Source organism: Ascoidea rubescens (assembly GCF_001661345.1).
Source record: "Ascoidea rubescens DSM 1968 unplaced genomic scaffold ASCRUscaffold_13, whole genome shotgun sequence".
NCBI lineage: Eukaryota > Fungi > Ascomycota > Saccharomycetes > Ascoideales > Ascoideaceae > Ascoidea > Ascoidea rubescens.
The window spans coordinates 113,600-135,296 of record NW_017962925.1 but is presented as its reverse complement, the minus strand read 5'-3'; the positions used below and the strand labels follow the sequence as shown (position 1 = coordinate 135,296).

At 32.5% G+C, this 21,697-nt stretch overlaps 9 protein-coding genes across 9 annotated transcripts; 4 read left to right on the top strand and 5 right to left on the bottom strand.

Moving 5' to 3' along the window:
* Nucleotides 1–1,052: 1,052 nt before the first annotated feature.
* Nucleotides 1,053–1,361, top strand: ASCRUDRAFT_82192 (uncharacterized protein; the record flags this gene model as incomplete). The annotated part of the gene is made up of 1 exon (XM_020194696.1): nt 1,053–1,361. The coding sequence occupies one exon, from the start codon at nt 1,053–1,055 to the stop codon at nt 1,359–1,361; it is 309 nt and encodes a 102-aa protein (XP_020045489.1).
* Nucleotides 1,362–5,188: 3,827 nt separating this feature from the next.
* ASCRUDRAFT_16582 (C2H2-type zinc finger protein) lies at nt 5,189–5,344 on the top strand (the record flags this gene model as incomplete). The annotated part of the gene is made up of 1 exon (XM_020189434.1): nt 5,189–5,344. A coding segment is annotated over one exon (156 nt), but the record flags the coding sequence as incomplete, so codon positions are not given.
* Nucleotides 5,345–5,529: 185 nt separating this feature from the next.
* ASCRUDRAFT_113448 (uncharacterized protein) lies at nt 5,530–6,955 on the bottom strand. The gene has a single exon (XM_020188792.1). The coding sequence runs from the start codon at nt 6,480–6,482 to the stop codon at nt 5,700–5,702; it is 783 nt and encodes a 260-aa protein (XP_020045487.1). The 5' UTR covers nt 6,483–6,955; the 3' UTR covers nt 5,530–5,699.
* Nucleotides 6,956–8,565: 1,610 nt separating this feature from the next.
* On the bottom strand, nt 8,566–9,681 carry ASCRUDRAFT_82191 (saccharopine dehydrogenase; the record flags this gene model as incomplete). Its single annotated transcript, XM_020194695.1, has 1 exon — nt 8,566–9,681. One exon carries the CDS (start codon nt 9,679–9,681, stop codon nt 8,566–8,568), a length of 1,116 nt encoding a protein of 371 aa, XP_020045486.1.
* Nucleotides 9,682–10,530: 849 nt separating this feature from the next.
* ASCRUDRAFT_77265 (RidA family protein) lies at nt 10,531–11,184 on the top strand. Its single transcript, XM_020193793.1, has 2 exons — nt 10,531–10,696; nt 10,783–11,184. Exons 1-2 carry the CDS (start codon nt 10,541–10,543, stop codon nt 11,029–11,031), a joined length of 405 nt encoding a protein of 134 aa, XP_020045485.1. The 5' UTR covers nt 10,531–10,540; the 3' UTR covers nt 11,032–11,184.
* A 150-nt stretch (nt 11,185–11,334) lies between these two features.
* On the bottom strand, nt 11,335–13,308 carry ASCRUDRAFT_71902 (uncharacterized protein; the record flags this gene model as incomplete). Its single annotated transcript, XM_020192006.1, has 1 exon — nt 11,335–13,308. The coding sequence occupies one exon, from the start codon at nt 13,306–13,308 to the stop codon at nt 11,335–11,337; it is 1,974 nt and encodes a 657-aa protein (XP_020045484.1).
* A 1,484-nt stretch (nt 13,309–14,792) lies between these two features.
* On the bottom strand, nt 14,793–16,054 carry ASCRUDRAFT_87626 (uncharacterized protein; the record flags this gene model as incomplete). The annotated part of the gene is made up of 2 exons (XM_020194971.1): nt 14,878–16,054; nt 14,793–14,843 (listed from the first exon to the last, which is right to left on the bottom strand). The coding sequence occupies exons 1-2, from the start codon at nt 15,820–15,822 to the stop codon at nt 14,793–14,795; spliced, it is 996 nt and encodes a 331-aa protein (XP_020045483.1). The 5' UTR covers nt 15,823–16,054.
* A 28-nt stretch (nt 16,055–16,082) lies between these two features.
* On the bottom strand, nt 16,083–16,454 carry ASCRUDRAFT_22886 (cornichon family protein; the record flags this gene model as incomplete). The annotated part of the gene is made up of 1 exon (XM_020189757.1): nt 16,083–16,454. A coding segment is annotated over one exon (372 nt), but the record flags the coding sequence as incomplete, so codon positions are not given.
* A 466-nt stretch (nt 16,455–16,920) lies between these two features.
* Nucleotides 16,921–21,153, top strand: ASCRUDRAFT_9582 (uncharacterized protein; the record flags this gene model as incomplete). Its single annotated transcript, XM_020195190.1, has 1 exon — nt 16,921–21,153. The coding sequence occupies one exon, from the start codon at nt 16,921–16,923 to the stop codon at nt 21,151–21,153; it is 4,233 nt and encodes a 1,410-aa protein (XP_020045481.1).
* Between the last annotated feature and the right edge of the window lie 544 nt (nt 21,154–21,697).

The following is a 21,697-nucleotide window of genomic DNA, read 5'->3' as shown; positions in this document are numbered from 1 at the left end:
TAATAATAATAATATTATTATTATTATTATTATTTATATCTATTTTTAAATTTCAAGTAGTGAAATTAGTGAAATTATTATTATATCTAGAACGAAATAATAATAATAAAATGAAATAATTATAAAATAATAATAAAATAATAATAACCCAATTAATTAAGTAATCCAATCAGATGAAAAAATAAACCATGACATGGTTCGAAATTAATTAGATTAATAAATAAATGGATTAAAATAACCGATGATAAGATTGATTAATAGAATTAAACTGGAATAAGATTTTTGATTTGTTGTTAAGCAAATCTTATTTTCTCAGCATAAATGCCATCAGGGCTATTCCTAATAATATCTAGTGGTATATATACCGAATCGAATCCTTGTAAAATTTAATATAAGATTAAATAATAAAATAAATTACTCAATTCATTAGAACCATCACTACCAATTTCCAGTAATTAGTGGTAATCAGTGATCATTTATTTATTAAGTAATTGCAGGATGGGCTTGGATGTTCGATTTTCAAAACTTTAATGGAATGAAAAATCATTATAATAAATAAAAAATAAATAAAATAATGAAAGAATCAAATAAGAAAAGAACCAAATAATAATGTATTATTAAGATGTTATTAATTCTATACAATATCTACCTTAGAATATAATGAGATATAAATAAATATAATAACATGAAATGATTAGTGGTATTTTACGTGAGATAAATGGACACTAACAGCATTAATATGAAATGATGTGAAGCCAAAACATAATCGAGAAGCATTTGCCCAATCAGTTTGAGAATAATGGGTTGATTTGCATTTTTCTGTTGAGTGAATTGATCCAGATATTTGCTGTTGGATGAATCAGACGATCAATTGTTGAAGATTGTTGGATATGTTTGGACATCTTTGGATGTCTGTGGATGTCTGTGGATAGTGTTGGATAGTGTTGGATGGAGGTAGCTGAACAAAAACACAGCTCATATTCCAACACACCTCGACCTGGAACCAGAAGTTAGCACCAGTAACCTACGGTGCAGCTGTTGCCACCAGCCAAATGCCATGGACTAGCAACTTGCAACCGCCGCCAGAGTCAGGTCCAGCAAAGAAAGACCCCTTCGCCAGGAGGCCCACAGGAGCACAGGATACAAAAGCACCAGCTCCTTTCCACAGCACTGGCCCCAACAGCAGCAGCACCACCAGAACCATTAGCGTGGAGGGGATGGACAAGAGACGCGCAACTCCGTCTCTTGTGGTTGAAGCCGGCGTGAGCGTTTCAAGGCCCAGAATCTGTTTGGGTCTGGAGAAGGAAGAGGAAGAGGAAAGCTGCGAAAAACAGTGCAAATCTGGGTTTGTTAAGCGCTGAGCCAGTTTCTATATAATCATATAATCTTCCTATTTCCAGTTCCTAGCATTTTATCTCATTTATTTATTTTATTTTCTTATTTATTTACTTATTTTATTTTTATTTTACTTTATTTTACTTTATTTTATTTTATTTTATTTTATTTTATTTTATTTTATTTTATTTTTTCTGCTTTTGTTTCATTTCAATATATTTTACTTTATTTTTACCACTAGCACCAGTTATTAATCATATTATACTACACTGGATCACTAAACTAACCATCTCTTGCAATCATTGCTTTTATCTCGCTTCCTCTCTTATTCATCTCCAATTCAACTCCCTTCCCATCTGGAAAACCATCAGAAAACCATCAATTCCTCTGCCGCTGCCATCACTCCCACATTGCTACCACAATATCTTATATAAATCTCCCAATTTTCCCTTATTAGCTCACTGGCTTTCTTCATCTATCGCCAATTGGCCTGTTCAATTCCTTGCTTCCCTGTTCCTTCGATCAATCAACTCATTATTTCCTCTTTGCTACTTTTTCCATCCTTTTCCTCTTCAATCCAGCTCTGTTGTTTTTTCTTGCTGCTTTATTTGGTTATTTCTCAATCCGCGTCTAACGGTTTCATTTTGAAAGATTTATTTTATTCCTCTATTAATCTCCCAACCTATTAACCTATTAATCTAGTAATTCATTAACCTATCAACCTATTATCCTACTATCCCACTATCCTATTATCCTATTAAAGTATATCCCAGTTTACTACTCTCCAAATCTGCTCAATAACTTGAAAGTAAAAAACAAAAAAAAAGTTAACTTTCTATTTCACCTTCTATTTCACTCTCTCTTTTTTAAACATCTGATCTCAATTTCCACTTTCTCAAATAAGGAAATAAGAAATTTTTTAGTTAAATTTATCAATCTATTTCAATCTATTGTGTGTGTTTTTTTCTTGTTTTTCTCTTGTTTTTTCCACTTTTTTATTATTACTCTAATTCTTCAATCGATCTCATATTTAATAATATTTAATCCATATCTTCCTATTTTTATATCTCTTTATTTTTTTTTGTTTTTCCATTTATTTATATATCCCAATCATCCATCATCATCAGATCATCCTCATATTCTTTTTATTTCTTTCCTATTGTCTCAAATCATTATCTCATCAAATCAAATTAATCGAAATCAAACCAAATCATCAAAATTTATCAAAATTTATACTTTAATTTAATCTCATCTTCTGTTATTCCATAATTAAAATCCCTTCATTATATCATATTCAACTCTTCTTTTTTTATTAAATGTGGCATAGTTTCTCTCTCTATTTCTTCTCCTAATCTACTCACTTACTCACTTATTCACTTAAATATTCACCCATCATTTCTATATCCACCTCATCATGAGCTCTCCCATAACTTTGTCCAATTTCGAATCAAAAATATCTTCTTCCTCAAATAAAGAAAATATAAATATAAATATAAATACTATCAACAATAATATATCAAACCTATCTCTACAAAAAAATGTAAAACCACAAAACTTATTTACAAATAATAATATCAATAAAAATAATAATAACGTTAATAATAACATTAATAATAACATTAATAATAACAATGATAATAATGATAATAATAACAATAATAACAATAATAACAATAATAACAATAATAACAATAATAACAATAATAACAATAATAATAACAGTAATAATAACAATAAAGATAAAAATAACAATGATAACAAAAATATAACCCAAAACGATCCTATCGATCAAAAATCTTCAAACATAATACGATCCGATATTTTACCAATCTACTCAAACAACTTTCATAACAATATTCTAAACAACAACAACAACAACAGCAACAACAACCACTACCAAATGATCCCTCAACTAATCCCCCACTCTTTTTCAAACAACAACGTAAACTCAATACTAACCTCAAAGAGACCCTCTTCAAATATAAATATAAACAACATCAACAACATAAACCAGCTTTTTCCTCCAATGGAAATAAACGAAAACGCTTATGAAAATCACTTTGAAAGTAACTATCAACCAAATAAAGTTCAAAAAATATCCTCCTTCTCTTCAAACTCAATATCTTCTTTGGATTCAATGCCAACTTTATCGGCCTCAATCTCAAATAATTCCTTAAGTAATATCTCTGTATCCCCTTCCACAAACTACTACCAAGTGACTCCTTTAAAATCAATCAATAGGAGATCCTCAATCAGTCACCATAACTATACTCCTCTTTCTACTCCTTTGTCTTTAAATTCAACTTCTCCTTCAAAAATTTTCAGACCTCTAAGTAGACCAAGAAGTAACACAACAAGACAAAGATCAAAATTATCATTGGATTTAAACGGCAACCAAGCCATTTTATCGGCAACTGCTTCAATAGATAATAATTTGATCAACGCCAATAACATCATCAGTAATAAAATTAGGAACATTGACATCAACACCTTAACTCCAACTTCTATTTATAAATCTCCAACTCAGGGAATAAATCCCTTTTATACACCTTCTTTTTTATCCCCGATCAAATCGACATCTCCAAATTTAACTCCATTAACTACACCTTTAAGGTCGGAATTGGATTCAGATTTATCACTTGCATCTTTTTTAACTAATAAAAATACTAACAAGAATATTACAAAATTCTCTGATATCAATAATCTTCACTCCAACAATAACAATAGTAATAATAATAATAATAATAATAATAATAATAACAACAACAACAACAACAACAACAACAACAACAACAATAATAATAATAATAATAATAATAATAATAATAATAATAATAATAATAATAATAATAATAATAATAATAATAATAATAACCTTTTAATCAATAAAAATAATAGTAATGATACAATAACTGAGATTATATCTCAAAATTCAAATTCAACTGAGGTTTATTCTTCCTCAATTGCAGAAAAAATTAGTTCTGATTTTAATGGCACCTCTATTGAACTTAATAATATTCAAAACAACATTAATTTGATTCCGCATAATAGTCCCTTTGTTAATAATATCATTATTAATAACCTGTTCAATGATCCAAGAAAACAAGACAATTCCCAAGCTTTTTTAGATGCTGCGGATTTAACTTTCAAAATGGCTTCAAAAGTCATTTCAAATCCAGGCTTCTCCAAAGCAAATGACTCCAATGGAAACTTAATCCATGAGATTCCTCTATTATGCGATCCGTCAAACAGTGATTTGTTGCTTCCAAATAATTCTTCAATAATGTCTATGTATCATAACCCTAATAATTTTCATTTAGATGCTACTGATATTGATAATAAAAATTTTCGAAATATGAATTCTGAGGGTAATGTTATCAATCAGCAGTTATTACATCCGATGAATGCAAATTTTATGGACTTCCAACCAATTGATCCATTATATTTTGGTGATATCAATCTTATACAGCAAAGCCAAAGCCAGGTTCAAGCCCGGAATCAAATGAATAACCAAGTGAATAACCAGGTGAATCAAAATGTTTCTAGAAATGATAACACCCATTCATTAACAAGATCTCAGAGCTTGATAGGTATATCATCAATAACCAATTCCAACAGTGATAGCAACAATTGTGTGAACGCTGAAGATTCGGGAACGGCAAACAATTCAGACACGAGATCTCAAAGTCTTCCCAATAATGAAAATGATGGAGAATTCAAAGTTCCAATTTTAAAACCATCAGATATTAGAACTGCTGCTGCTGCTCCCAGTAGCGATTCTTCACAACCGCCCAAATCGAAACGAGGCCGGAAAGCCAAAAATCCAGCAGACAAAAATAAAAAAAATCATGAATGTCCTTTATGCAAAGCCAGATTCCATCGACCAGAACATGTCAAGAGACATTTACGTTCCCACTCTTCAGAAAAGCCATTTCACTGTGATCAGCCTGGGTGTAATAAAAGATTCAATAGAAACGATAATTTGAAAGCACACTTGAGGAAAATCCACCGTTTAAAGTTATGAATAATTTTTATTGCATTTCATCTTTCTTAATCTGTTTTATGGAGTTTATTTGTTTATTTGTTTATTTTATTTTTATTTTATTTTTATTTTATTTTACTTTATTTTATTTTACTTTTTCTCATCTCATTTTTTTTCAGAATTTTTTTACTTTCGTTTTGCATCTTTTATTCTCACCAAACTTTATTGTTTTAGTATCTACTGTTTTTTGTCTGAACTATCATCACTCATATCGTCATTAATGTACATTGTGTCTCCATCGTCTTTGATGCGTAGCAAAAGTAGAAGATTGTATATTATAATGGGGAAAGTATAGTATATGTAAGCACAGGACAGGAGCCAATCAGAGCGAGAAACAGGCCTCGTCCCTCGCGTACCTCGCGGTCCAGGTCTCGCCACACTTCAGGCACGAGCACCAGAGGTCGACGCTGGGGCTGGTGGAGGCGGTGCGGGAGCGACGATTGGGGCGAGTGCAATAGTTGGAGCAGCATTTTTTGCCACAGCAGAAGAGGCAGTCGAGGCGCGTGCCGGGCTTGAGGACCATCGAGGCGAGATAGTTGGTGTTGATGATGAGCTGCTGGGTGGCGTTCAAGTAACTGCAGCTCAAGAGTCTCTGGGAGCAGTTGGAAAGAAGCGCTGACGAGAGCTTGTTGGTGTTGAGAAAGTGCGAGCCGAAGTCGATGTTGGCCTGGGGGTTGTCGACGTAGTCGTTGTTGTAGGTTCTGAAGCCATATTGGCGCTGGTTGCTGTTTTTGCTGTTTTTGTTGCTTTTGCTGTTTTTCTGGAAGCTCATGGTCCGGTCTCTCTTCAACTCCTCAAAGAGCACTATCTCTTTGCTTTTGTTGACCAAGTCTGCCAACTGGAACTCATCTTTCATCACTCGCTTTAACAAGTTGGGGAGGAGCGTTGAGATGTAATTCTCAACGAAGAAAACAATCTCGTGGCATTTTAATAAATAGAAGTCTGTGATTCTTTTCTGCTCGTGCACAAACACCAACTCTTCCAACTCAATTGCAATGTCCTCAAAGGACCTATACTGGATCACGTCGTTTCTGTACTGGTATAAAGCGTCCTGGATCAACGTTCTGTGATATGATCTCTCACCTTCAACAGTTAAATGTGACATTGTACCAAGTGGGTGTGTGGACTTGGTTCTTCAAGAAATCAATTGCAGGTTGGGTATATGTGATAACTCGATGGTAGCGCTGCATTGTAAAGAGAATGGGATATATATATATGTTATAAGGAACCAGAATCAGAAAATAAATTATCTGCTTTCGCTGTGTTAGCATATATGCATATTGAATTAGTTTATAAAGACCTCACAAAGCTATCCCTTTTTTCGTGGATTGATGATGACAATTAATAGAAACAAACTAAACTATCTGCCAGAAAGTAAGATTTCTAGCAGCGAGACTTTTGAGTTCTAATCCACCCTGGCCAATGTTTGAAGAGTATTTTCTGCCTGAGAACAGTTAATCAGATTAGATTCAGCTAATTTAGGTTGGTCGAATATAAACGAATTCACAGTCTGTATAGAGTTTGGTTTTTTTTAAGATATTTGGAAATTTAAAATAAAAATTATTTACTTTTATTATGTCATCATTTTTGGGCAAAATATTGTGAAAAGAATACAAAATTTGCAAACCTTTACCAAAACCAATAAAGATAAAAATGGCCAAAAGACCCAAAGTAGAATTATAATTCGTTTTCAGAAGAAAACAGTTGCTTCAATTCATGCAAAAGGTGGTGAGAGTTTATCTGAAAAAGATGCCAACCGTTGAAACTCATCCACTTTCTGCTTTCTTTGATTCTAGAAACAAATGTTAACGCGAATGTGGAAACAACAAAACACAACAAAACACAACGAAATACAATGAAATACAATGAAATACAGACAAACTCTTCTTTTCACGAAAGAAACCACTATGCAACACGATAACTGTTTATTAATTCAAATCCACTATATAACCACTAATAACCATTTAGATGGATGTAAAATCATGATACTTTCAAAATCTAAAATGAGGTTATTAATTTCTCAATACCTTGGGCTTGAATAACGATCAAAATGTCTAACTATTTGAATCCCTTATTTTCAAAGATAACCACATTATCTCCATTTCCTAAGGATAATCCACATCTACACTATTTTTATCTGTCTGCAATAACACCCCAAACAATTGCAAGATTCGTAACACCTTTATTAAATATCAGCTCCTCTTTCTACACAAAAGCTTAAACACAAAGCAAATCCCCTTCGTAGCTTAAATACAAATCTTCTTCGTAGAACTGTTTACAATTGTATGTCCTTAAAAAGAAACAGTCACCTTCTTCTATGCCCTTTAAATTTGTTTCTCTATCTGCACAATCTCTTTTCTAAAAGCTAATCACTACCACCAGCACAAGCTAAATCTGCAAATAGCACAACAACATACACATATTTAGCCACCAACTGCTTCTTTCTATCTAAATTCCTAAAAAAGCAGCACAAAAAACGTTTTATTCATTCAACAAGCAGCTTGCGACAGTTGGTCGAGTTTTAATCGTTTTATTTGGTAGATTTCAATTATAAACTTTTCATAATTATAATTCAAAATCTTTGTCACAAACAATTCTAATATTGTTGCATTTTAGGATATCTTAGAATATCTTAAAATTACAATTATTACAATTCAAATAGAAATACAATTCCTTTTGGAAATCAAAATCGAAAATTATACATTTTTCTTACATTCAATTTTAAGATCGACTTTTTAAAAGAAATAAAAAACGGGAATTAGTAACACTATTTTTAATAATACACAAGAGTCAAGTATATACTAAATGAAGTTGTTTAGACCTTTTTTATTTTTTTTTGCTTCACTTCACCTTTTGGGTTTGCTTATAATAAACCTAACCACCCTAACAAGATATTGTATTTCCAACCTGAAATTTGAAATTACGAACTTGAAGTGTTGTTTTACGATTTTGCGTTGAGAAAGTTAATCATGCTAATAATACAATACAGACATCTTTTATTATATTTAATACAAATTTAGATAAACAATCCTAAAAAAAACAAAAAAACAAAAAAAAAACAAAAAAAAATAAAAATAATAAAACTTGGTTATTTAAAAAAAATATAATACAATTTTCCCTTTTATTTTTATTTTTATTTCATTTTTATTTTTCTTTGTAATTGCTGTTGTGTATGTTACCATGATAAATCATAATTTATGTTGTCTACGTAATTCAGCTACTTTGGAGTTGAACAATTTTTCAGCTTTTGTCCAAACATTTGAACTCTTTCTGCTGGGCAATTCTAGTAAACTTGGTAATAAATCATGAGCAAAAAATTCACTTGCTTCTCTTGGTAACAAACTAGGCAAATGGTCAATTGAAATCACAGATACTTTTGGTCCTTTGTTGGTCTCAACAACAACAGTTGGCTTATTGAAAACAGTTGCAACTGTATAAACAGGAATTGGATTGTGTGGGTTTGTAGTGTCGGCAGATACATCAACAATTGTTCTTAATTTTCTTGTTTCAGAGTTTAGCAAATCGTAATTGATGAATGGTGGAATTGGCTGTGACAAATAAATACAATTAATAAAAATGTCAGAATCTGCAATTTCTTTAAATGGACCACCTGGTTTAGTCTCTTCTAAATCCCATCTTTTAATATTTTCATCTGGAATTCCAACGTCTTGTAAAAATTTAATTGCACCCGAACCACATCGGCCTAGGGCACCAATTATCAAAACAGTTGGTTTATTGTTATTTGCTATTTTTCTCAAGTCTTCTTTAACGTCATTGATTAACTCGGTTTCATTAGGATAAGGAGTGACACCAGGCAAATCTTCAGAATCAGAGTGTGTTTGTTTGAAAGCCCAGTCTTTGACACCTAAAGCAGCACCTGCAACACCTGCGTAGAAGCCAAAAGCTGCTACTCTTCTTCCTTGATCGTTTTCCAAAAATTCCAAATCATATAGCAAACCATGGCCATCAGGAAATCTTTGAAGCACATCTTGCCAGCCTGCTTGATTTTTATAACAATGAGCAAACTGGATGTGGGTGTGGATCAAGGGGAATGTTTGTTCAGGAAGTTCTTTCAATCCGATTATAATTCTTTCTCTTGGTGCATTTTTCCACGAACCTTCTGGAACTATGATTGCACCTGCTTTTTCGTATTCTTTGATGTCAAAGGTAGATTGAGATGATTTTTCCACGTATATTTTGAAGCCTGCTTGAAGCAACTTCTCAACAGTGGAAGGAGTTAAAGCAGCTCGAGCTTCCAATGGTTTGGTTTCTGCTCTCAAATGTAAGATTATTCGTTGAGACATTTGTGTGTTTGTAATTTAAAAGCTTAGATACGAAAAAGCCAGAGGATAAAGACTTCAATATAGAAAAGAACAATATGTAAAAATCGTAAAGAATGGAGAATAAAAAAAAAGAGATAGTGGGATAAATTTCTTGATCTTTATACAATTAAGTTGGCATTATTTTGTGTAAAATTTTTGAATCACTCTAAGTCCTTCCCATGGGCAAAACACGAACAGCTGCCAAAAGTGCCCATAATCGCTAGAATCGGGCTTGGTGGGTATTCAATTACTCAACTATCAAATCAATAAAATTTTTTTTCTGCTGTGACTCACATTTTAACAGAATTTTCACCAGAATTTCACTAAAATTTTACTAAAATCTCGCGAAAGTTCCAACAAAATTTCAATAAAATTCCATCCTTGATAAAAGAATATTATTTAAGCCAATTTTGTTAGCTAAACACTCGCGTGCTTACCTTAGTGATGCTGATTATCAATAAATTAGCTAATCTCACTCTGTTTAGCTAATAAAGCGTGTAGTTGCATAATCACACATCTCTGGTTTTCAAATGGAGCTCATCGCCTTTTCCTTCTCATCTTTCTCTTTGTCTATTTTTGTCTATTTTAGTGTATCTCTCGTTGTATCACAAAATGTATTAGAAAAGAGAAAAATCAGTTTCAAACAACTCGAAGCAGATTAGTTTTATTTGCTGGAATGGCTCTTAGAATGCCCCCATCAGCCAATTGGGCGTCGTTTTCGCTCTCTCGGCCATTTTCACCCGTCGACATATTCGAATCTATCGATATAAATACCTTGAAACCTTCCTCCACTTTTTCTCACAGCTAGAATAAAACCATATTAATAATACTGTGATTAGAAATGGCTGTTCAAAAAATCACTTGGGAAGAAGTTGGTGCTACATCATCCAATGCTTTGTTATCTCCAGCTTACAAATCCAATGGCCATGTTTTTGCCTCTGGTCATGTTGGTGCTGACGACAATAATGAATTTCCACCTGATGTTACAGAGCAAACTGTATGAAAATATCTAGATTTTTAATATCATTATAAGACAAAAGTGGAAGACCATACTTACTAATTATTTTAATTTGTGTTTTTTAGCATTTGGCTATTAAAAGCTTAGAAAAAACTCTTATTGCAGCCGGTTCTAATTTATCAAAGGTTTTAAAGGTTTTATTATTTGTTGCAAATCCTAAAGGTGCTGCTGCTGTTAACAAAGTTTATGCTCAATATTTTACTACTCAACCAGCAAGAAGTTGTGTTGTGGTTGGCTTTCCAAATAATCAAATTTTAGTTGAATTAGAATGTGTTGCCGAATATGATGATCTTGATAAACTTGCCAAATTATGATTGTTTTTATTTATATAACTAAAAATATGGTGATTATTAAATATGCAATTATACTATATCCTAAATATACAAATTATTATCAAGATGATAATTAAAAAAATAAATATAAAAAAAACAACTAAACTAATGAAAAAAAATAAGAGAAACATTTTAAAAGAAAACCAAAAATATTGAAACAAAATAAAAAAACTATAAAAAATTAAAATCAAATGTAAAATTGAAAAATTAATCAAGCGCAATAAACAAAATAATGCTAGAAGAAAGGCAGATAACTTAATTTTGTTTTTTTTGTTTAGATTATTTTTATTTTTCAAAATTAGTGATGATTTCTTTATGAACTGCTTCAAGAATATCACCTAAAATTCTCTCACCACAAATTATTATACTACACTTTTCAATTGGATCCTGAATACCGTAACAATACGTTTTATACCCCAATGCTTTACTTTTAATTTCGGAAGTAATTAGGCTAGTAAAATTTTCATTATGTTTTTTAATTTTTTCCTTTAACTCTATTTGTTTTTTGGTTGGATTTTTATTACCACAAAAATCACTTGACTCTAATATTAATTTGGGATCATTCTTAATAGAATAAAATCCGTTGGATTCAGCATTAATAAGAATTCTAAAAGTAAAATATGATTTACTACCGGCAAATGTCTTTAAATTAGTTGTTGACCCCAAATTATTAGTGTCTTTATAGATATCATATAAGATAGCATACTCTAAAAGATCATGGCACATAATTGTAAATCTAACTGGATAATTTAAAAAACTATCATTGATGTTAATTTCTTTCTGTTCTTTGAAAAGTAAGTTATATTTTTTTCTGATAAAAAATAACGATGTAACCAATACTGAACTTTTTTTTAATGCTTTTAAAAAATATGGTACACTTATCTTATATTTTTCGCCCAAATCTTTACTACCAGCCCTATAATTAATTGATTCATTTAAAACATTATTTAATGCAGCCAGTGCTAAAATATGAGGGTTATCTTCTGATAATTCAACTTTAATAAAGTAATTGTTATTTGTTTTATTGAATTTATTTAGTTCATCATGTTCATTCAGTTTATTTAATTCGGTTTCATTATTAATTTTTTGAGAGTTTTCAATTTTAATGTTGCTTTTGACATTAATAGCACCGAGGTTTTTTTTAGTAACTTTACTTAAAGGTTTGATATTTGATGAATTGGAATTGATTTTACAAATTTTAAATATTGCTTTAAAATGTTTTGAGTATTTTATAACAATTTTATCTAGATCAATTGAATCAATTTCAATTGATAAATTTTGAAAAATGTTTGCTAAGGATATTATTCTTGATAAAGATTTTAATGTAATTATTATATTTTTCAAAAAGTAGAAATCATTTTTATTTTTTTCTTTAAAATTATCCGGATCATTTGTATTAAAATCAATAATAGATTCTGCTTTATAAATTCTTCCTTTTTCATCAAATGATATTTTACAGTTATTTTTTATGATTTCTTTTTTAAAACCCTTTAATTGAAATTTTAGTTGACCAAATAATCTAACGATTAGACTTTTATTAAAAAATTGAATACTAAAGATTAAAATTGGAGCAGAATTATTAGTTAAAATTAAAGAATCAGTTTTAATGAAAAGAAAATACTGGTCATGAATATTGTTAAAAGTATCAAGATTTTGATTATTATGATTATTTTGATTATTATGATTGAATAAATCCCAGCACTGTTTAATTCGATTTAGTGATTTTCCTGCGGCTTCTTTCCAGCCAATGTTTTTATTATTAAGTTCTTGAATGACCATATAATTAATTATTTTAGTTGTTGATTCTTTTATTAGTTTTAAGCTTATATTATAGTCCAATTTAATCCCTCTATCAAATTCCATATTAGAAAAATTAGAGGGATTTGAAACATTTAAAAAATTTGAAAAGTTGTTTATATTAATTTTATCGAAATAATTTAAATGCCATATTTTGCCAATTGATTTAATATTTGAGATCCAGAATACTTTATTGTTTGTGTGTATAGTGTCAATATTAAATACTGCAACAGTTAAAATCCAATTTTGTGGCCAGTGGTTTAATCTGAAAAACTGTAAATGAAATAAGGAATTATTTGTGTTTATTTTTTTAATTTCATTTGAAAATAAATTTAATTTTGACAATTCATTTATATTCAAGTTTATGAGAGAGGAGTTTAGCCAATTTGTTAAATTAAAAATTTTAAAAGTTTCAGCTTTTAATAATTCTAGTCTTAGAGCTAATAGTTGAGCAGCAATCATGGTGCTTTCACCATAATAGGATAGGATTTTATAATTGAAATTGGTAAAATCATTATTGTTAATACTTGAGAATAAGTTTTTAAAAGAATGGGTATTTGAAAATTTATTATTTGAAAAGTCAGTGTTTCCAAGAATAAAGTTATCGAATTTGAATTGAGAGCAGATATAGATTATCAAAGGAGAGGGGTTAATGAAGAATAGTTTGCCGGTTAAATAGTCGATTGATAAGATTAAAGATTTTTGGTCATTTAGATGGAAGATTAGTTGATTATTTTCAGGCAAGTAATCTAAGATTTTTTTTTTTTTGATTAGGTTTAGGTTTGAGTTGAAATTTTTTTTATTTCTAAATGGGATTATATTTTTTGTATCAGAAGAGAAGGTTGAATTGAAAAAGGATAGAAAGGATTCAAGTTTTGAGTCCAAGATTTTATAAACATCGTGGAGGAGTAATTGAGCGTGTTTATCGAGTACGAAGGTTAAGAGGGTGGATATATTAAAGTTCAAGTTGTTTTTCTGAAGATTGTTAAGATTGTTAGGTTTGTTGTTGAGGTTATTATTGGTATTGTCGATACTATCTGTATTGTTAGCAGTAGGATCATGAGTGGTGTTATTAGAGGTTATATTTTGATTAGAAGGAATATTGAGGTTAATGTTGATATTTTTAGTATCGTTATTATCGTTATTGTTGATTGATTTGATTGTTTTATTATTGTCATTATCGTAAGAGTATAGAGATTTGAAAAATTGGTCAAAATCATGGTCAGTGAATAGAAGACCATCTTTGTACCATTTGAAAGAGATGAAGTTTTTTTTCAAGTTTTTTTTGGAAGAGTTGCTATCGATAAAAATTTCCAAAGTATTAAAGTAGGATGTGTTGGGGTTAGGATTGGGGTTGGGATTGGAGATAGAGTTAGGATTGGAATTGGAATTGGAATTGGAATTGGAATTAGGATTGGAATTGGGATTGTTGTTAGAGTTATTGGTTGAGTTGATTGTATTGTTAGTGTTAATGGGAATGGTGTTATTAGAAATGGTATTATTATTGATTGAGATGTTTTTTGAGATAAATTTTGAAGAAGAATTGAAAATGGGGAAGTGGGAAGATTTTGATATCCAGTAGTTTAGAATGATTTTGTTTTGGTTTAGAAAGTAGATAGAGGTGATGTTTGAGCCCCAAGTTAGTTTATTTTTGGATAGGTTGATGAGTTGGTTATTTATTAGAGATAGTTTATAGTTTGAAGTGAAGGAGTGAGAGAAGTCAAATAGGGAGATTAGAGGATGAATGTTGGAGCTGTTGTTGTTTGAAGGAATTTTGTTTAGGATTGTGGGTGGAGGTTTTGGGGATAGGATTTTATCATTGATGAAGTTTTTCAAGGAGAGAGAGTCTCTTTGAGGTAAATTAAGAGAGTTGTAGTTGATTATATTGCCTGAGTTGTTTAGGGCAAAATTGAAGGAGAAGGATAAGAGATAAAAGGAATATTGATCTAGAGGTTGAGAAAAAGGGTTTTTGGAAGTGGATTTATTTTTGTTTTTATCTTTGTTGTTGTTGTTGTTGTCGAAATAGTTAACGTTGTGGTTGTCCTTTAAGGTGAGAATTAGATTAAAGTGATTTTTTATTGAAATGTAGAGTTTCGCATTTTCGATTTTATAGTTTTTCAAAATAAGAGATTTTGTTAGAGAGGTGTTTATGTGGATTGAGGATATAAAAGATGGGGAATTTATTGAGTTTATAGAAGGTATAGAAGAGAGATTGTTTGTGGTTGTGGTGGTTGTGTTGAATAAGGAGGATAGTTTTAGATTCAAGAGGGAGGATATGTTTGATAAGTAGGAGTGAATGAATGAGTTTGATAGTAGAGGATAGTTAAATAGGTTGTTTGTGTTTAGTAGAGATAGGTTGTTCAAGCGTAGGTTGTTGTTGATTAGGGCATTTATGTTGAGGATGTTGATGTTGTTGTTGTTGATTGATAGGGTGATGAAGGAAGTGATTAGATCTTCCATGGGTAGTTTTGCATTGTTGAGGTTCAATTTGATTTGTTTTAGGTTGGAGAGAAGAAAGTCGAAGTTGCAGTTGAGAGAACGTAGCCAATTAAGTAGGTCTATGAGTTTGATTGAGGATAGAGATATTTCTAGCCATTTGTTTAGCACGTAGGATTTGATGAAGAGTCTTTTGAGATGGATGAGAAGAGCGAGGAACTTTTTTTTGTTTTCAATGTTGGTGGTAGAGCCGAAGGATAGGCTGGAGGTGTTGTTGGAGAGCGAAAGAGATTTGATGAGCTGGAAGAGGCTGTTGTAGGACTGGATGGAGAGGTTGGATAGGATTGAAGAGTAAGGGAAGATGTTTTGGGTTATGTGAGGAATGATGTTTGTATCTTCATTCAGAGTGGGATCGATGTTGTGAGAGGAGGTGTTGTCGCTGGTATTATCATTGGCGTTATCATTGGTATTGGAGGAGCTGGGGTTAATGGGAGTGTTGGAGGAGTGGTTGCCAGTATTCTCATTAACACTATCAATCATGTTGAGAAGCAGCAGTTGTTTCTACCATTTATGTGAGCTGGATGGAGGACGAAGAGATCAGTAGCAAACGAGAACAGAAATGTGTATAGGGAAGGAGGCCATGTGACTGCGAGAGAGCCGGGTTGCGTTTGCACGGGGCGCTGGGGGCGGCGACGGGCGGTGGAGAGACAGACGAGGCAAAAACAGAGGGGTTACACGTGCATTAGCAGCCGTAGGAAAGGAAAAACGGCAGACGCAGCTCTCAGCACAGCTCACAACTCAATGAAGGAGAGGATCATTCGGTAGAGGTAGTAGAAGAACATCAAGAGATGGAAGCCCAACTTGAGCAAGCTCTCGCGCTTGTGTTTGGAGAGGGTGCGGAAGATTTCTGTGGCATCGAGAAGGTGGTTTTTGACGACAAAGAGCTTGTTGATGTTGTAGGCCGTGAGGGGGAGGTTCAAGGCAAAGGTGAACCAGTGGCCATTGAGGAGCATCAAGGCAGTGAGCACCAAGTGGAGCGTGGCCTCGGGAAGCACGTAGGGATTGATCTTGTTGCAGAGCTCGATGGGGTTGATGTAGTCGCACTCCAAGTCGCTGAACATGATGGTGAAGAAGACCTGCAAAAACAAATTGACGGCGTTGACCAACAAGGCCAAGATAAACAAGCTAGGGGGGGTTAGTACGGGTCTTGAAGAAGCACGCGCAGCACAAGAAGCACGAGAAGCACACAAAACACATACCCAACCTGTCCAAACAACATTGCGTGGCCACAAAAGAGCTCCAGAACAAGGCTTGCGACTCTGAAGACTCGCAAGCCCAGCCAGCACGTGCCCCGCGGGTGCACAAAAGCGCCAGCTGGACCCAGCTCCCTCTGCTTCCTCTGCTTCCTCTGCCGCCGCCATCATGTTCGACTTTGCTGCGTCTGCCGACGACAACGATTTCCTTGACGACTTCATCGACTCTAGCGCCTGCTCTCCTGCCCTGAAGGGCCCCTCCTCCCGCCGCTGCACCACAGGCACCACAGGCACCACCACCACCGACTACGATCTCGAGCTGCACAAGCAGAACGAGGCTCTTCTCACCTCGGTGCTCAACGACAACCTCCTCTCCAGCTTCACCATGGACTTGAATCTCGACATCAACACCCTCAATCTCTCTGCCTTCAACAACACTCTCATGGCCCCAGACATCGATCTCAACAGCATCGCCATCAACAACATCAACAACATCGACATTGACGCCAACGACGCCAACGACGCCAACACCAGCAACTACACCAACAACCCCATCAACGACAACCGCTCCACGCTTCACATCGACAGCAACAACTTGAACCACATCTCCCCCTCTTCCTCTTCCTCTCCCTTTTCCTCTTCTCCTTCTTCTCCAGAATACTCTTCTGCAAAAAATACCTACTCACTAAATAACTCAAACAACAGTTTCAACACCAATACCACTACTACCGCCATCACCGCAACCACTAGTAATAATAACAACAATCCTCCTCTATCTATCTCTTCTCGTTCAAAAGATTTCGAAGATCACGAAGCTGCTAAACTTATTCTATCTTCTTTAAAATTCGGCGGTAATAACATTATCCTTAATGACAATAACATTAATAGCCTCAACACCAACAACACCAACACTGATACCACCATTAGCGCTAACACAAACACCGCCAAAAAAACATCCGTAAACACACCACCCAACAATCCTCGCATCAACAACATCTACAATTCAACCTATTTGCCCAAAGAATCCTTCAATTGGGATCCAAATCAATCTCTCCCATCCTACAACTACAACTTGCAAATCCTGGGCTTGCCCAAATTCTCAAGGGTTGAGACTCAAATCAAAGTAACTCTTTCAATTTCCCCTAAACCATCTGAATTCCTTTTGTATCTCCCAAACGATCTCATCGCTAAAAAGAAATTTTGTTTAGATGACAACGTCTTTAATTTACCAATCAGCATCAAATCAAAAATCCTATTCCTTGATTGTTTTGTAATTTCTCAATCAATTAACAACAATAATAACAGCAACAACAACAACAACAACAACAACAATGAATTAACCGCCGATACAAAAAATGATCTCATCTCAATCAATACAAACAAAAACAACACTGACAATACAAACCTAAACACCCTCACTAAAACAAACCTATTTAAATCTTGTTACATTTGCTCAAGATGCATCAAAAGAGAACTTAAAAGAGCTTCACGAAGAAAAAATGGTATCAGCGAAGATGGTCTAACCTGGATGGATACTGCTCACAAAAAGGCAATCATCTTCAACTGCAAACAACTATCAACCTTTAATTCCCATTTTCCTCATTTACAATCCCAATCCCAATCCCAATCTCACTCCCACTCTCCTATCACTGCAAACTCAAAATCAATAGATTTGTCTGCTAGAATCGTTTGCTACTGTAGACACCATCAAGACTCAAATGGCTTCAAACTATTGTTTATTCTTAAAAACTATAAAGGTCAAATTGTTGCTAAAAACTTTTCTGACTCAATAATGATAATGGATAGAAAAAAAACAATCCAAAACTCCTCTTCCTCAAATATCAATCTAAATAATGTCAACAACACAAACACTAGCAACAGCAACAGCAACAATAACACAAATATAAACACAAATACAAACACTAACAGCAACAACAACAACAACAACAACAACAACAACAACAACAACAACAACAATCAAATCGTAAAATCAACTCTAATTATCCAAAAAAATAACTCGATTAAAATGCCCATTCTACCCAACGACATCATCCAAAACTCCCTGTCAAAACATACTTTGACTCCTTTATACCCAACCGTATCCATTAATACAAATCTTAAAGATGATAATTCTCTCCCAATCGATCAAAAAAATATAGATAATCTTCCCGAAAATGACATAAATAACATAAATAACATTATCAATGATATCAACAATAATCTTATGAACAATGACCTTATCAATACAAACAACATCAACTTGAACATCAATAATATTAATGCCAATCCCAATACTAAATCCTTCAAGAGAAACGATTTACACTCTCCATTATTACTATCCCCTGCGTCCTTTGAGGATTCTTCTTCAGAGCCTCATACAACTGATTCAAGAGCTTTTAAAAGAAAAAGACTAGCTTCTCCATTCACAGATTACTACTACTGCAGTAGTAATACTACTGCAACTAATACCGTTAGCAATAACGGTAGCGCTAAAAATAATAAAAATAATAACAATAACAATAACAATACTCTCAGCTTCAACAATAACTACAATCTAAACATTGCTCCTAATGCTCGTTCCTCAGACTTTTGTTCTATATCCTCAAGAAATTCTTTCAATTTATCTGATAACATAAATAATCAAAGTAGTCCTTCGATTTATAATAGATCTCCTATCACCGATCAAAGCGCCATCCTAAATTTAAATACTTCTTTTATTCCAAAAAATTCTTCTTTTAATTTTGGCTCCGTTACCTCCCCACAAATCTCCCCAAACAGATATCCAACAATTCAAAAAGTTATTCCTGCTGAAGGTCCTTTAAGAGGAGGCATTGAAATTACTTTATTAGGTTGCAATTTTAGAAATGGCTTGGAAGTTCGATTTGGAAATGTAAAAGCTTTGGGTACTCATTGTTGGTCCGATACTACCATTTTGACTTTTTTACCTCCATCTGCAAGCCCTGGCCAGGTTCTTGTAACTTTTGAAAATAATGAATTTTTTAACCAGTCACAATCCTCTTATGAAACTACTCCAAAACAGCTGCATCAAGTATTTACCTACTTGGATGATACCGATAAACAACTTATTGAACTAGCTCTACAAATTGTTGGCTTGAAAATGAATGGTAAGTTGGAAGATGCAAGAAATATTGCTAGAAGAATTGTTGGTTCAAATAATGATAACTCATCATTCAAAGCTTCAAATAATAATAATTATGCTGATGCAGCTAATAATCATTCTATTACTCAATTTTCAAATGATGAGGAAGATATTTTGCGCTGTATCGATATGTGTTCTTTACCTAGCGCCCCATCATCTCCAAACTGGCAATTGTGCACAAAAGAATCTCAGACCATGCTACATTTAGCATGTATAAAAGGTTTTGCTAAAGTTGTTGTCAGTTTGATCAATCGTGGTGCTAGAGTAAATTGCAAAGATTGCAATGGTTATACACCTTTGCATTTTGCTAGTATGATGGGTTACACAAAAATCATCAAATTGTTATACAAGTGCAAAGCCTCTTTAAATACTAAAACTGCCATGGGTTTATCAATTAAAGATGTTAGTAAAGATAATGCTACTTTTGATTTTATTTCCGAACTTGAAAAAAGCTCCAAACAAAAAAGTAAAAGTGTATCAAAATCAAAGTCTCCATGCTTTAAAGAAGATTATGAAGTTCAAACACCCTATAATAGAAGATCCTTTTCTAGGTGCTCTTCTTTATCTTCTCTTTTTAGTAAAGATGATGATGAGTATAGATTACTTTTATCTAAAATTATTAATAATGATGACAATAATAATTCAAAGAACAAGATGAACGATGAAGATACTCTAGAAGAAGAAACTAATGCCTCTCATGAAGATAGCGATTCATATGAAGATTATGAAAGTAACAATAGCGATATACAACTTGATGAGAATGAAAGCTTACTAACTCCAGATCCAGCTTTAGAAACAATAATAAGCAGAATTAAATCTCCAATTTCTTTCAATCATAGTTTTTCCTCTGTTAGTAACTACTCGCCAAATTCTTCTAATAAAGATACTGCTAAACATAAATCAATCTGGAAAAAAGTTAAAAATGCATTTTCACCTCAACAAAGTGATCAAGGATATGAAAGCAATGTGAATTCCTCTAATAACTCTGTTGTTGGAGATCTTCCAAGGTATGATGAAATCTATCCAAATGGTGACCCAACAATCCAAAAACAATTTACATTCATGAGAAAGGAAATAACAACTCTTTCTGCTCCAGCTCAGATAACTCGTAATGAATTATCTCCAATAGTGATATCTCAAAGTAATGAAAGCATCAATGATGATGAATCTGAGGAAAAGTTGAAAAACTACTTTAATCAAAGAACTGGTGTTAGAAATGATAAAATGTTGTTATTTTTTTGGTTACCTCTTTTGGTTTTGATTGTATCTGTTTATCTTTACTTTAATGTAACAGATTCTGATTATCATCAGTCATACATTTTTCAATTTCTTGAATTTTTTAGAACTCGTTTAGGAATTATTATGCTTGGAAAGGATCGTGTCAAAGGTGTTTTTGGTACACATATTGAGGTAGTTAATCAAGTTGTCAACACAATGACTGGAATTCGAAATGCATAAAATTTTTTTACTGATTTGGTATGTCTTAATCTGTTTGTTATATTATTTTGAATCTTTTCCCTATAGATTTTTATTTTGGTTTTTTTTTTTTCATTTTTAACTGTCTTTATCATTTTTCTGTAAATTTATATTTACTTTATTTTGTTTTTGTTTTTGTTTTTGTTTTTGTTTTTGTTTTTGTTTTTCATTCAATTTTTGTTTTGAAATTGTGGAGTTTATTTCTTTGGTTTTCTTTTCAGTCATAATTTTTCAGTCTTTTGGCAATTTGCCTGTTTTTATTTAAATTATTATACCTACGTATCTATATATGTACTTTTTTAATTGGTTTTTAACTACAATATAATTAAATTTAATACGTAAATAATTCAAATAATGAATAGCAAAAGTTATTATCTATACTATATCTATGATAGTGACCATGGTCATATTTGTGGCAAAACCTATTGATCATTTAAAACAAATAACACAAAAAAAATGTGAGGAAAATAATAAAAATAAGTAAAATACTTTCATAAAAAAATAAAAAAATTGTCACGGTATTTCT

Coding starts and splice junctions, on each gene's coding strand:
- ASCRUDRAFT_113448 (XM_020188792.1), bottom strand. CDS start 6,482: ATGTCACATTTAACTGTTGAAGGTGAGAGATCATATCACAGAACGTTG.
- ASCRUDRAFT_77265 (XM_020193793.1), top strand. CDS start 10,541: ATGGCTGTTCAAAAAATCACTTGGGAAGAAGTTGGTGCTACATCATCC. Junction 10,697..10,782: donor CTGATGTTACAGAGCAAACT/GTATGAAAATAT, acceptor TGTGTTTTTTAG/CATTTGGCTATTAAAAGCTT.